Source organism: Cetorhinus maximus, chromosome 4 (assembly GCF_964194155.1).
Source record: "Cetorhinus maximus chromosome 4, sCetMax3.hap1.1, whole genome shotgun sequence".
Lineage (NCBI taxonomy): Eukaryota > Metazoa > Chordata > Chondrichthyes > Lamniformes > Cetorhinidae > Cetorhinus > Cetorhinus maximus.
The window spans coordinates 97,437,945-97,450,639 of NC_135882.1; the positions used below are offsets into that span (position 1 = coordinate 97,437,945).

The following is a 12,695-nucleotide window of genomic DNA, read 5'->3' on the forward strand; positions in this document are numbered from 1 at the left end:
GGATGGCAGATTTCCTTACATTAAAGGACATTTGTTAACTAGATGGTTTTAACAGTAATCGATGATAGTTGTCAAGATAACCATTACTGAGACTGGCTTTATATTCCAGATTTATTAATTTAATTTAAATTCCACCAGCTGTCATGGTGGGATTTGAAGCAGAGTATCAACCTGGGCCCTCTAGGCTATTGGTTTAGTGACATTACCACTATGCCACCATCTCACCAGTAGTACAAGGAATTGGAGGTTACCATATGGTAATTGGTTGGGAGGTAGAAGACAGGAAGTAAAGATAAAGAGAGTGTACTCTGATTAGCAGGGCATATTGCTCCAAGGGATCTGGACTGGGGCTCAACTTTTCACCATGTATATCAATAATGTAGATGAATAGAGCATTTTGTATTGTAGTTAGCAGATGATGCTAAGTTGGGATGTACAGTAATTTGTACAAATGTGAGAAGGAAATTATAAAAGGACAAAGATAAAGTGGGCACAACAATGCCAGATGTAGTCCAATGTCGAGAAGTGTGGGATCATCCATGTTCATTCAAAGAAGGTCAATTGGAATATTTTCTTGATGAGAAACTGGGAACTGTGGAGGAGCAAAGGCATTTGAGTTAATAACAGAAAATGCTGGAAATACCCGGCAGGTTTGGCAAAATCTGTGGAGAAAGAAACGGAGTTAACAGGCTGTATTTTGGGGAGTCTGCTGGAGCTGGCAAGCTGGAGATCGGACATGGAGAATTACACAGGAGGCCAATGTCAGACTCCTAGTGGCAGGAAAATTGTAAGTGATTATGTCAGCAACAGCGAGGTAACAAAACCAAAACTCGCCTGTTAGCGGCAGGAATCTCATTGATATACTTAATTACCCAATTGCATATAATTTAAATGCAATTCAACATGATTTAATCCTGCCTCCCCAGTTTAGTGAAACTCACATACAACTCTCGTGCCTTCAGGAACCCAGCCAGTGAAAGCTGGCAACTTACATTTGGCTTCCATGACTCACTGTGATAGTTCTTTGACTTCGAGGAGACTGCGGTGGAATTATTCAGTCCTTTTGGTGGCAGGCATCATGGCGGGCCTGAGCGAACAATATGGCGGGGGGGGCAAAAATCGGTTTTATGCCATTGTGAAATCAGTTTGCAATCGTCCGCTCCACCTGTCAATGGTGGGCTGCGTTTCCCACCGCCACATGTCGGGAACCTAATTTTAATACTTTAACATTTCATTATAAGCTCCGCTTGCTGGAATGATGCCCCGCACTGGATCATCCGTGCACGTTGGCGTGTTTCACAACTGAAAATAATTGACGTGCACCTGGCGAGCTGCACTTCGCTTGGGACTTCGAGGTTCATTTGCCTATCTTGCTTCAGGCAGGACTCGAGGTCGTCAGCACCAGGCTTCGCAGGCCGCACAACATCACTTCTGAGGGCCTCACTGGTGGGTCTCTATCCACTGGATCAGGCCTATGTGGGTGGCTTTTCAATGGCTGCAGGGCTAGGGCTTGCTTGGGGAAGGGAGAGAAATGGCATCAGGCAAAGGAAGAGGCTGCAGGGCGAGGGCTGTACTGGAGAAGGAAGGTAACCCAGGGTGTGTGTCAGGGTACATGTTGATGTGTGCAAATGGCCTCAAGGTGGTGAGGACTGAGGAGGCAGTCTCCAGAGGAGATGAGGCCAGATGAAGATATGAGGGTGTGTGTGAGAGAGTGACTGTGATGTCCCTTGAGCTGGCAGTGAGTGGGATGCCAGTGAATGTCTGATGGGCTTGTGGGTGTGTACGCTTAGAGTGATGAGATGGTTGCCGTACCTTGGAGGCACAGATGAGATCATTCACCCTCGTTCCGCACTGGATGGCCAACTTTATCTGCAGACCGTGGCCCTGAGCACCACTGCCACCACCTCCCAAGCCGATGAGGTGAGACTGCTGGATCTCCTGCAGCCAGAGTGGGGGTGGAGGACATCACGGCGGGCCTCCAAAAAGCATTCCAGTGACGGGTCACTGAACTCTTCTTGACTTTCACTGGAGCAGTCCTGGGCTGCAACCATTGAGGACTGCGTGCACGGCTGCAGTTTAGATATGGCACAGCGTGTAATCCCGCCATTGTGGCCGGCAGATAAAACGCCATTTTTCACACCCGCTACTGCACTTATTGCAAACCTGGCACGATTCCGCCCTGTGTCACCGAGCACTGCACTGATCTTGGAGACATTTTCTCTGTGTAAAAACTTACTGAGCTGACACTCTGAGGGGCGGAGCCTCAGGCTGGAAACTCAGAACACAGAAGTACTGGCTCCAAAATTTTAAAGGGGCAGTGCACAACTGAGGTGAAGAGGGGGCCATCTCTTAAAGTGGCATCATAGATCTGGGCCCTTAAAGGGAGGACACATAGGAAGCTGCTTTCAATGAAAGGGAGAGGCAGTGGCAGCATGGGAATCATCCACCCTGTCCTTTTTCAGCCGTGAGTGCTGGACGGATGTGCCGAGTGAACTGTGACATTTCAGACCTCAGGTGAACTCGCTGATGCCACCAAATGATCCTTTTTTAAAATTAATTCATGGGACATGGGCGTCGTTGGCTAGGCCAGCATTTATTGCCCATCCCTAATTGCCCTTGTTCAGAGGGCATTTTAATAGTCAACCACATTGCTGTGGGTCTGGAGTCACATGTAGGCCACACCAGGTAAGGATGGCAGATTTCCTTCCCTAAAGGGCATTAAGGAACCTTGTATGATGGTGGAGGAATCTTCTCCCGGGACTTTGGAGCATCTTTCTGTGCTGGAGCAACAGAAATTCAAATTCTGGAGATTTAAACGATGGAGCTTTCTGAAAAAGCCTGCAAGACGATTTACAACTCCAACACACGGCTGGCTGTCCTTGGAATATGGTGCCAGCTCCTCCACAGACAACAGGTAATGTGGGCTCCCTAATGCCAGAGTCTTCCCCCTCCCTCATCACATGATCTAGTGGCAAGCCCAGGTTGTCCACATTCATGAGCTTGCTGCCATTTAATAAAGTTCAGCTGACCACCATCATGGACCCAAACCAGATCCCCAGTAACTTGCAGGCTGTTGGCGGCTGCCTTGACGGTTGGACAGAATCCAATTTAACATTTCAGTTCAATGATTTTTCATCAGAATTTTCCCTTGAGCCTACCCACCGCCCCCCCACCCCTCCATTCGATAAGATCATCGCTGACCTGACTGTGGCTTCAACTGTACTTTCCTGTCTGCCAACCCCCCATCCCCCTTCAACCCTTGACTCTCTTGTCAATGAAAAATCTATCTAACTCAGCCTTGAATATATTCAATGACGTTCCCTTCATTGCTTTCTCAGGAAGAGAATTCCACAGACCTATGACCCTCTGAGAGAAAAAATAGCTCCTCGCCTCAATCTTAAATGGCAGACTCCTAGTTTTTAAACTGTGTTATGGGACTCACCCACAAGGGGAAACATTCTCTCAGCATCCACCTTGTCAAGTCCCCCCAGAATTCTATGGGGAGAATTTTTCATATGGCAGGCGGGGGCAGGTGCAGAGCCGATCGCCGCTCCCCGATCGGCTCCGCGCCGCCATTTTACGAGGGCGGGCCAATTAAGGCCCACCCAGTGTAATACATGACTGGTAGCACTCAGCGCTACCTGTGCGGGTGGGTTGAGGAGGGAGAGTCTGGGCCAGCGCTTTTTCACGCATGCCCACGAAAGAGCGCTTCAATCTCCCTGAGGTACGGAGCTGCCTCAGGGAGATTGAACGGATATTAAAATAAGTAAATAAATGATTTTAAAATTTATTTAAACATGTCCCCTCGTGTGACTGTGTCACCTGAGATGGGACATGTTTTTATTTTTATGCAAACTTTTTTATTTAATTAATAAAAGCTTTAGGAAGCCTCATCCCGCTCATGGACGAGGTTCCCTAAAGAACGTGAAGGCCGCTTGGGCTTTTCGCCTGCCCGTCAACCTTAAGGTTGGATGGGCAGCGTTGCTAATTACATGAATTACTTTCTTAATGGCGTTAACAAGCCGTATACATATCAGCGGGCGCGCAGCTGACACCAGTGCCCACCCACCGAACAAAATATTGTGAGACTGCGCGATGACATCGGGACGCACGCCATCATTTTACGTGTTGGCGTGTCGGGCCCGCCCCCGCACGCCGACTGAAAAATTCTGCCTTATATGTTTCAATAAGATCAACTCTCAATTTTCTAAACCCCCCATGAATGCAGGCCCAACCTGTCCAACCTTTCCTCATAAGATAATCCCTTCATCCCAGGAATCAGTCAAGTGAGCTTTCTCTGAACTGCTTCTACTGCAGTTCTGTCCTTTCTTAAGTAAGGAGATCAAAACTGTGCACAGTACTCCAGATTCAGTCTAACTAAGGCCCTGTACATTTGCAGCAGCACTTCCTATTTCCTACTCCTGTTCCTAATTCGTATATTGTTATGTTCCTTACTTTTATACTCAAGTCCCCTTAGAATAAACGCCAACATTCCATTTGCCTTCCTAATCACTTGCTGCACCTGCATACCAACTTCTTATAATTCATGTACCAAGACACCCAGATCCCTCTGTACCATGGAGTTCTGCAGTTTCTCCCCATTCAAATAATATACTGCTTTTCTATTCTTCCTGCCAAAATGAACAAGTTCACACTTTCCCTGTGAAAGGAAGTAGAGATAATTAGTGAATGGCAGCAGAGTCAAAAACAGGAGCGAGCACTTAGAGTTGCATTGAGAGAGGGATGATGTGGTGTAGGACCTTCATGTGGGTGTTCATCATCAACCTCACTATCGCCACAGACACAGACCATGTCCTCACCAGCCAGTGCAATGGCACACTCCTCAAAGTGAGTGAGAGGCCTAATATCGGCCACTCCACCCCGAATCTGGGACCCCTGCCAGCTTCTCCTGTATACAAACAGATGGAGAGAGTGTGAACAGGGTGTATGCCGCAGCAGATGATAGGATGCATGGAATGTTTCTGTGGTAAGCAGAGCCATGGGCAGGATGAGGATGGGAACTCCAGAGGATATGAGGAGATGTGAGGGTGCATGTGAGAGTTAGTGATGTTGTTCCTTGTGGTGTGAGATCCATGTGGATGGGTGATAGCTTTGGGAGTGTGTGAGCTGAGAGCAATGAGGCAGTTGGCTTACCCTGGCAGAATGGATGAGATCATTTATCCTTTTCCTGCACTGGGTGGCTAACATCCTCTGTCCGGTGAGGCGACACAAAATTTGAGGGCTGCCGTCTTCTTTGCTTTCGGGGCCATCTGTTGCTTGGAGCAGCTCTGTTCAGTAAACATGAAGTAGGCTGTGCTCTGATACTCTTTAAATATAGCGCCCAGAGCGAGGAAGCGCTGAGGTCACAGTGTGGCAGGAAAATCTGAGCCTGCCCACCAGCGATCTTGCGTGCTTACTGTGAATGCATCATTAATGAAGCAGGGAAGCAGACAATACGGTGCAAACTCCCACCATTTCTGCCAGCAAGACAAATGCCATTTTTCACACCTGCTATCACACTTGGTGCAATTCAGGGATCATTCCACCTTTGTCCTCTTGACAACTTATTTGCCAACCTATCTATGTGTCATCAGCAAATTTAAAGGTTTAAATTATGGCAGGTTGCATAAATTTGGCCTGTATTCCCTTGAGTATGGAAGTTTGAGGGATCATCTAACTGAAATGTTTAAATGATAAAAAGGTTCAATATGTAGATACAGCAAAACTATTTTCTCTTCCAGGGGAATCCTGAACAAGAGGGTACAATATTGAAATTAGAGTGAGGCTATTCAGTTGCGAAATCAGGAAGTACTTTTTCACATAAACTGTAATAAAAATCTGGAATTCTCTCCCTCAAAAGACTAAGGTTGTTGGGTCAATTCCAATTTTCATGATTGAGGTCGATAGATTTGTATTAGTTAAGGATATCAAGAGGGATAGAAGAATGGCGGGTAAATGGAGTTGTGATCAGCTATAATCTAATTTAATGACACAATAGATTCAAGAAGCTGAAATGTCTCCTTCTGGTCCGCTATTCCTTTTGTGGAGGACTGCTCAATTCATATCTTTACCACAGGTGGAGACAAAGAGGGAGAGCTATCTACAGATTGACTGGTTTTTCACTGTTGCAAGGAACAATTTATGGAATATGTGACACTCAAAAGTCCCAGATAACAACTAGTTCAATTGTATAAATAGGAAAATTTTCATGCTAGAGTGATGCTGGTTGTGTTATGTTGCACAGGAATGCCAAATCATTTATTTTTTTTTTAAAACTTGTTGTCCTCTTTGTAATCATCGTTATAATAAAATGCATCAGCAATGATTATTATGGAGCAAAGAACCCATAGCATTGATGAAAAAGAGTTTATATTTATTGCTGTTTTAATGATTTATTATCTTCACAATTTTCTTTGTGCTGACTGTGGAAATGCTTCCCTACTTTCTATTACAGGAGGTCAGCTTCCCAATGACAGAAGACATGCAGTGTTACCCACAGGAACACTGAGAATTGTGGAAGTAGCCCCTCATGATCAGGGCCAGTATGAGTGCCAGGCTATCAGTATCGTACAAGTTAACCTAGTTCCAGTGCATCTAAAAGTGCGGCCCAAAGGTACATTTGTTTACACAGGATTTGTTATATTTCATGTTCTATACAAAGCATAAATGATAGTTTTACATGTTAGAAAGCCAGATTCAAGTGATGTGAACAACATAAACTATTGTCACCACTGCCCTGTGTGTTGTAATCTTAAAAGAAAACTACTGACATTTTTTATTATAATATATACCATTTTAAGCATTCTTATTGAAGAGTTACTGCCAATGTCAGAATAGGTGCTCCATTGCAGTCTTGGAATTGCAAGATAGTCTTGTTTGATTGGAGTGTAAATCAGGAAATTATGTTCAAGGGTCTGCACACCAGATTTGCACACTCACAATTTTCAACCCTTAATTTAAATGGCTGTAAAATTAGGAGTCTTGCAAATCGGGTGTACTGAGTTCCACAGCTCCACAGAGAGGTCTTCATAGGACTGATGTGGATTGCACACATATTGTAGGGGTGTGTCGGGTGGGAGGTGATGTCAATCGGCTATTCTCCTCTGCCATGGTGCTCTGATTCTCCTGCCATGGATACACTGCTGTCACAAATTCTCCTCCAATATGATGGCACGCAGCAGTGTGCCCATGGGGAAAGCTATCCCTTGTGCAAAGCCAGTGGAAGGTTAGCGAGAGCAGACAACAATCCATATAAGATTGTGAGTCAGAGGTCCAGCATATTTTAACTGATGAGCTTCCATTAAAATGGCAGTATTCAGCTATTCAGCTAATTCTGTCAGAATCGCTGGATGAAAACTAGGCAGTTCCTAGGCTATCCATTAGCATTAGAAGAAGCCCCGTAGCAGCAAGGTAAGAGTGGGAGGGGGATGTTTGCAGGGTCTTGTAGTAGCATAAGAAGGTACAAACAGAAGCCTGTATTTTCACTGCTAGTGAATAAAACCAGGTCTGATTAGCTTTCCAATAGGAGCTGGTTAAAATTTCATTAGGCCCCCATGCATAAAAACTGTGGATCAGTGCACAATTGAATCTTGGCTCCATGGTAAGGGAACTAAAAATACTTCAACTAACTTTCCAGTGGCATCCGCTAGCAGCCCCCCCCCTCCCCACTGCTTGATGAAACACTGCATGCAGCAGTCATGTGCAATCGAATTTTGCAAAGGGCCTAACATTGTTTTCAGCTGTGTCCCGGATGTCTGTGTGGAGGGACCTTAAACATACTTCTGGTGTGGAATGGGTGCATGCACATTGCCTAACATATTGAACTCTTAAATACTTATTTATGCCTATGAAATGACCCAAGTTCTATTGCCTGATTTTTCAAGTTAGCCCCTCATGATCAGAGGCCAGCATCAGGACTTTTGTTCTTGGCTCAGTTCCTCTCACCTGGCCTTTTCCTTTCATAGGATGCTACACGAAAACTGAGTCTTCTCTGAAACTGACCTAAGTCTCTCACTATAAATTCTGTGGTAATTCCTCCACTACTCTCCAGTGCTGCTATACTGGACAATCAACATGAGTCTAAGAGTTGGACTTGGAGCAGTAATTTTATCTATGCTGCTGGATTTGCCTGTTTGAATGTCATAGATCATTCAAACATCATTAATCGTTTCCTCTGTTTAATTTTCCTAAGTATATTGCAGGGTATCATAATTATTCTATTCATTATTCATTAGGGATTCTAAGTCCCCTAAAGTTTCAATTGATGACAAATTTGACAATCTCATGATATAAATCAGTTAAAAATGAAATCAGTTACATTCTGCATACAAAAATTGCAACTGCAGATTACTTATGCAAAATGTTGGGATACCGTCAAATTCCCAAATGGCCTGTTGGTTGAATGCTTGGATTTGATTTTGAATTGAATCATTACTTTTGTTGTCTTTTGCCAAAAGTCAGATTCGAAAGAGGTCCATATGGCATCATGTGTTTCATTTCCAATTACCATTACAAGAATTGTTGCAATATATTAAATGTCTATATTGGAACAGGGACTTGTATTTCAAGGAATTGCCCTGACTAGCATAAACATTAACAAAAGAAACATTTTTGATTGCTTATGACAGAGTTGACCCTTTAAGGGGTCTTCATGGAAAAAGTGCTTGCCAAAATTTTTTTACATTTGATAAAATAAGCAAGAATAACTGCATCATTCATGTTATGAGATCTTATTGGAAAGAGATGCAATGATGCACTTCATTATCGATTTGATTAATACATTGTGTTTGTAAGCAAATGGAAAAAGATTTGGCAAACGAGTTTTCATGAAGTTAATATCCCTTAAAATTTGGATTTATGTTGGAAGAGAGCAGTGGGGGAGGGGGCAATTCATTTTCTAATAATTAAAATATATGTGGAAGCAAGTAACCTGTTATTGTGTTGTTAAATCAATGTGTGAAGCATGTGGTGAAATCAGTAAGGTTTCAAGTTCTTCATTCATCTGTGTTTGGAGTTAAGAGGAAGAACTTGCATTAATATAGCACCTTTCAAAATCTCATGGAATTCAGAAGTGCTTTACAGCCAATCAAGTGCTTTAAAATGTAATCACATAATGTAGGAAACTCAACAGAAGATTTGCACACAGTGACATACCCACAATCAGCAATGCTGTTACAAACATGGGATTTTTTGATTGTTATGTTTTAGGACTGTCTTCCATTTGGGGTAAAATGAAGATGGTCATGTGACCTATCATTATGTCTGCATGACTGCAGGCCCGAGTGAGGGAGCTATTAAAGATTAAAGGAAAACCCAGGCTGTTTTGCCGAAAGAAGGTATAAGGTGTTCACACTTGGAGCCAATGAAAGCAGTATCTGTGTTTACAGTGGTTAAGTCTCCAAAGTCCCAGGAAGGTGTTGAGAATGTCAGATTGTAAACAGAAAAGCTTTAAACTGTTTACTTCCAAGATAAAAGCGAGTTGGGATCTCAACGATAACTAATCAGCATTTCTACTTGGATACAAAGCCCATGTTGCCATGGAGATGAGCTTGAGAGGGGAAGGTTTTCCAAGATACCCCTGAAGCACAAAGACATAAGCAGTCTCCCAGGATCCAGGAGAGAGAGAGAGAGTAGCTAGAGACTGAACGTCACTATATTTCACCGTGCAGGAATACAAGTGGAAGCTTGTGCTTGGATTGAAAAGACCAAGGGCTGAATTTTGAGGTCTCAAAATGGGACCGAACAGATGCAGGATGGCCAAAATAATGGCCACCAAGTGACAGTGGCAGAATCTCGCCTCTATTTCTGTCAGTGGCCATTTTGCAGAGCATAGGAGAGGGCCCAGGACAGGAAGCCTGCTGTCCCCTATTGAAAGGCCCAAGGTCAGACCTTTCAGGACTTTGTCAAGAAAACAAGAATTAAGCGCAGGATTATATTCGGCCTCTCAAGCTTTCTCCACTATTCAATAAGATCATGGCTGATCACCAGGAAAGGCAGGTTTCAGAAGCCCTCCGCAATCCCACCGAATGAGAAGACATGGGAACAGCCATGGAGGTGGGTCAAAAGGCCAGGAAACCTCTTGAAATGTTGGTTAGAACATTTTTAGAGGCTTAAGGGTGGCTTTTGGTGCAAGTTAACATGGAAGGAGGTCAGTTAGGGACGGGGTAGAGATAGGGGGATGAAGCCATGGAACGGCCACATTTTGGGCATGCTATAATTTTGATGGGGCTTCTGTCATAGATTCAAACTTCGAATCCTTCTGGATGAACAACAGAAGTATTGATCAGGTGGTCACTTGACAGAGACTGGCCAAAAAACAAATCTTACTACCCCAAGAACCAGGGGGAAACCAGTCAGACTGCAAACCACATGGCAAGAAACATCAGGAACAAAGCAGCAGCATCCATGCCTTAAAACTGGAGACAATAAGTAAGGTCTCCTTGTCTGTTCCTTTACAAGTTCACCGGTACAGAAACTTGATATCTTGGCAAGAAGACCACAAGTAACTAACTTCTTGACCTGTTGAAAATCCATCTCTTCGAAGGAATCCTGCAATAATCCTGATATATGACTCCGGCTATTGAATCCACCTAGACTACCCTTCAGTAGTGAAAACACCTTCTTCACCTGGCCTGCAATGCATGTTTTTTTGTCCTAAGACAAGCCAAACATGTGAAGTATGAACTATTCTTTTGTCTAGTTCAGTCAGTTAGCTCAAATGGTTAGACCACAATGCTAATAATGCCAAAGTCATGGGTTTGATCCCTGTGCTAGCCAATGATGCCTCTCCATCTCAAAGCAAGCACATTGCTTGCTATGTTTTGTGCTATCCTTAAAGGGTTACCGATAGACTCCAAAATGAATTCAATTTGGGACACTTACTCCTGTAGCATAACAGCCCTTCTTTCTAACTAAAAACTTCTATAGGTGTATAAAAAGGAGGCTTTTGGCTAAGGCAAATGTGGGTCCATTACAGGCGGAATCAGGAGAATTTATAATGGGGAATAGAGTAATGGCAGAGAAGCTAAATGATTACTTAGCGTCTGTCTTCGCTGTGGAAGATACATGAAATCTCCCAGAATTAGAATTGCAAGGTCCAGGGAGAATGAGGAATTGAAGGAAATTAGTATTAGTAAGAAGCATGTGTTGAAGAAATTAATGGGGCTGAAGGTTGATAAGTCCCTGGGACCTGATATTCTACATCCCAGAGTGCTGGAAGAGGTAGCTATGGAGAGAGTGGTTCGTGATCATCCTCCAAAATTCTATAGATTCTGGAATGGTTCCTGCAGATTGGAAGGTAGCAAATATCATCCCACTATTTAAGAAAAGAGGGAAAGAGAAAACCGGAAACTACAGACATGTTATAAAAACAGAAAATGCTGGAAAAACTCAGCAGGTCTGGCAGCATCTGTGTAGAGATAAACAGACTTAATGCTTTGAGTCCGTATGATTCTTCTTCAGACCTGTTAGCCTCACATCAGTGGTAAGGAAAATGCTAGAATCTATTCTACATGATGTGATAAATGGACACTTGGATAATAATGACCTGGTTGGGCATAGTCAGCATGGGTTTATGAATGGAAAATCATGTTTAATAAATCTGTAGGAATTTTTTGAGGATGTTACAAATGGAATTGATAAAGATGGACGTAATATGCTTGGATTTTCAGAAGGCTTTTGATAAAGTCTCCCAAAAGAGATTGGTTAGCTAAATTAAAGCACATTGGATAGGAGGTAATATACTGGCATGGATTAAAGATTGGCTAACAGGCAGAAAACAGAGAGTAGGAATATATAGGTTATCCTCCTGTTGGCAGGTTGTGACTAGTGGGGTGCCACAAGGATCAGTACTTGGGCCGCAGCTGTTCACAATATATGTCAGTGATTTGGATGAGTGGACAAAATGCAATATTTCCAAGTTTGTGGATGACACAAAGCCAGGAGGGAATGTGTGTTGTGAGGGAGATGCAAAGTGGCTTCAACAGGATTTGGACAGACTTAGTGTGTGGTCAAGAACATGGCAGATGGAATATAATGTGGAAAGATGTGAGGTTATCCACTTTGGTAGGAGGAATGGATGCGCAGAGTATTTCTTAAATGGTGAGAGATTAGAAAGTATAGATGTACAAAGTGGACCTGGGTGTCCTCATCAATAAGTCACAGAAAGCTAACATGCAAGTACAGCAAGCAATTAGGAAGACTAATGGTATGTTAACCTTTATTGCTAGTAGACTTGAGTACTGAAGCAGCGAAGTCTTGCTTCAATTGTATAGAACCTTGGTTAGGCTGCACCTGGAGCACTGTGTGCACTTTTGGTCTCCTTACCTTAGGAAGGATATTATTGCCATAGAGAGAGTGCAACGAAGGTGCACCAGACTTGTCCCTGGAATGGCAGGACTGTCCTATGAAGAGAGATTGGGGAAACTGGGCCTGTATTCTCTAGTGTTTTGAAGAATGAGAGATGATCTCATTGAAACCTACAAAGTACTTAAAGGGGATAGACAGGGTGGATGCAGGTAAGATGTTTACCCTGATTGGGTAGTGTAGAAGCAGGGGACTGAATTTCATGATAAGGGGGAAGTTACTTAGGACTGAGATGAGGAGATTTTTTTTATTCAAAGGGTTATGAATCTTTGGAATTCTCTACCCCAGAGGGCTGTGGAAGCTCAGTCATTGAGTATGTTTAAAGCAGAGAT

At 43.5% G+C, this 12,695-nt stretch overlaps 1 protein-coding gene across 1 annotated transcript in view; it reads left to right on the plus strand.

Annotated features, from left to right (window-relative positions):
- The window catches only part of LOC144679777 (peroxidasin homolog), a 660,879-nt gene that overhangs the window by 489,934 nt on the left and 158,250 nt on the right, over positions 1 to 12,695 (plus strand). The window contains exon 12 of the mRNA XM_078540527.1: positions 6,455 to 6,613. Coding sequence (XP_078396653.1) covers positions 6,455 to 6,613 — 159 coding nt within the window. The remainder of the gene's footprint in view (positions 1 to 6,454; positions 6,614 to 12,695) is intronic.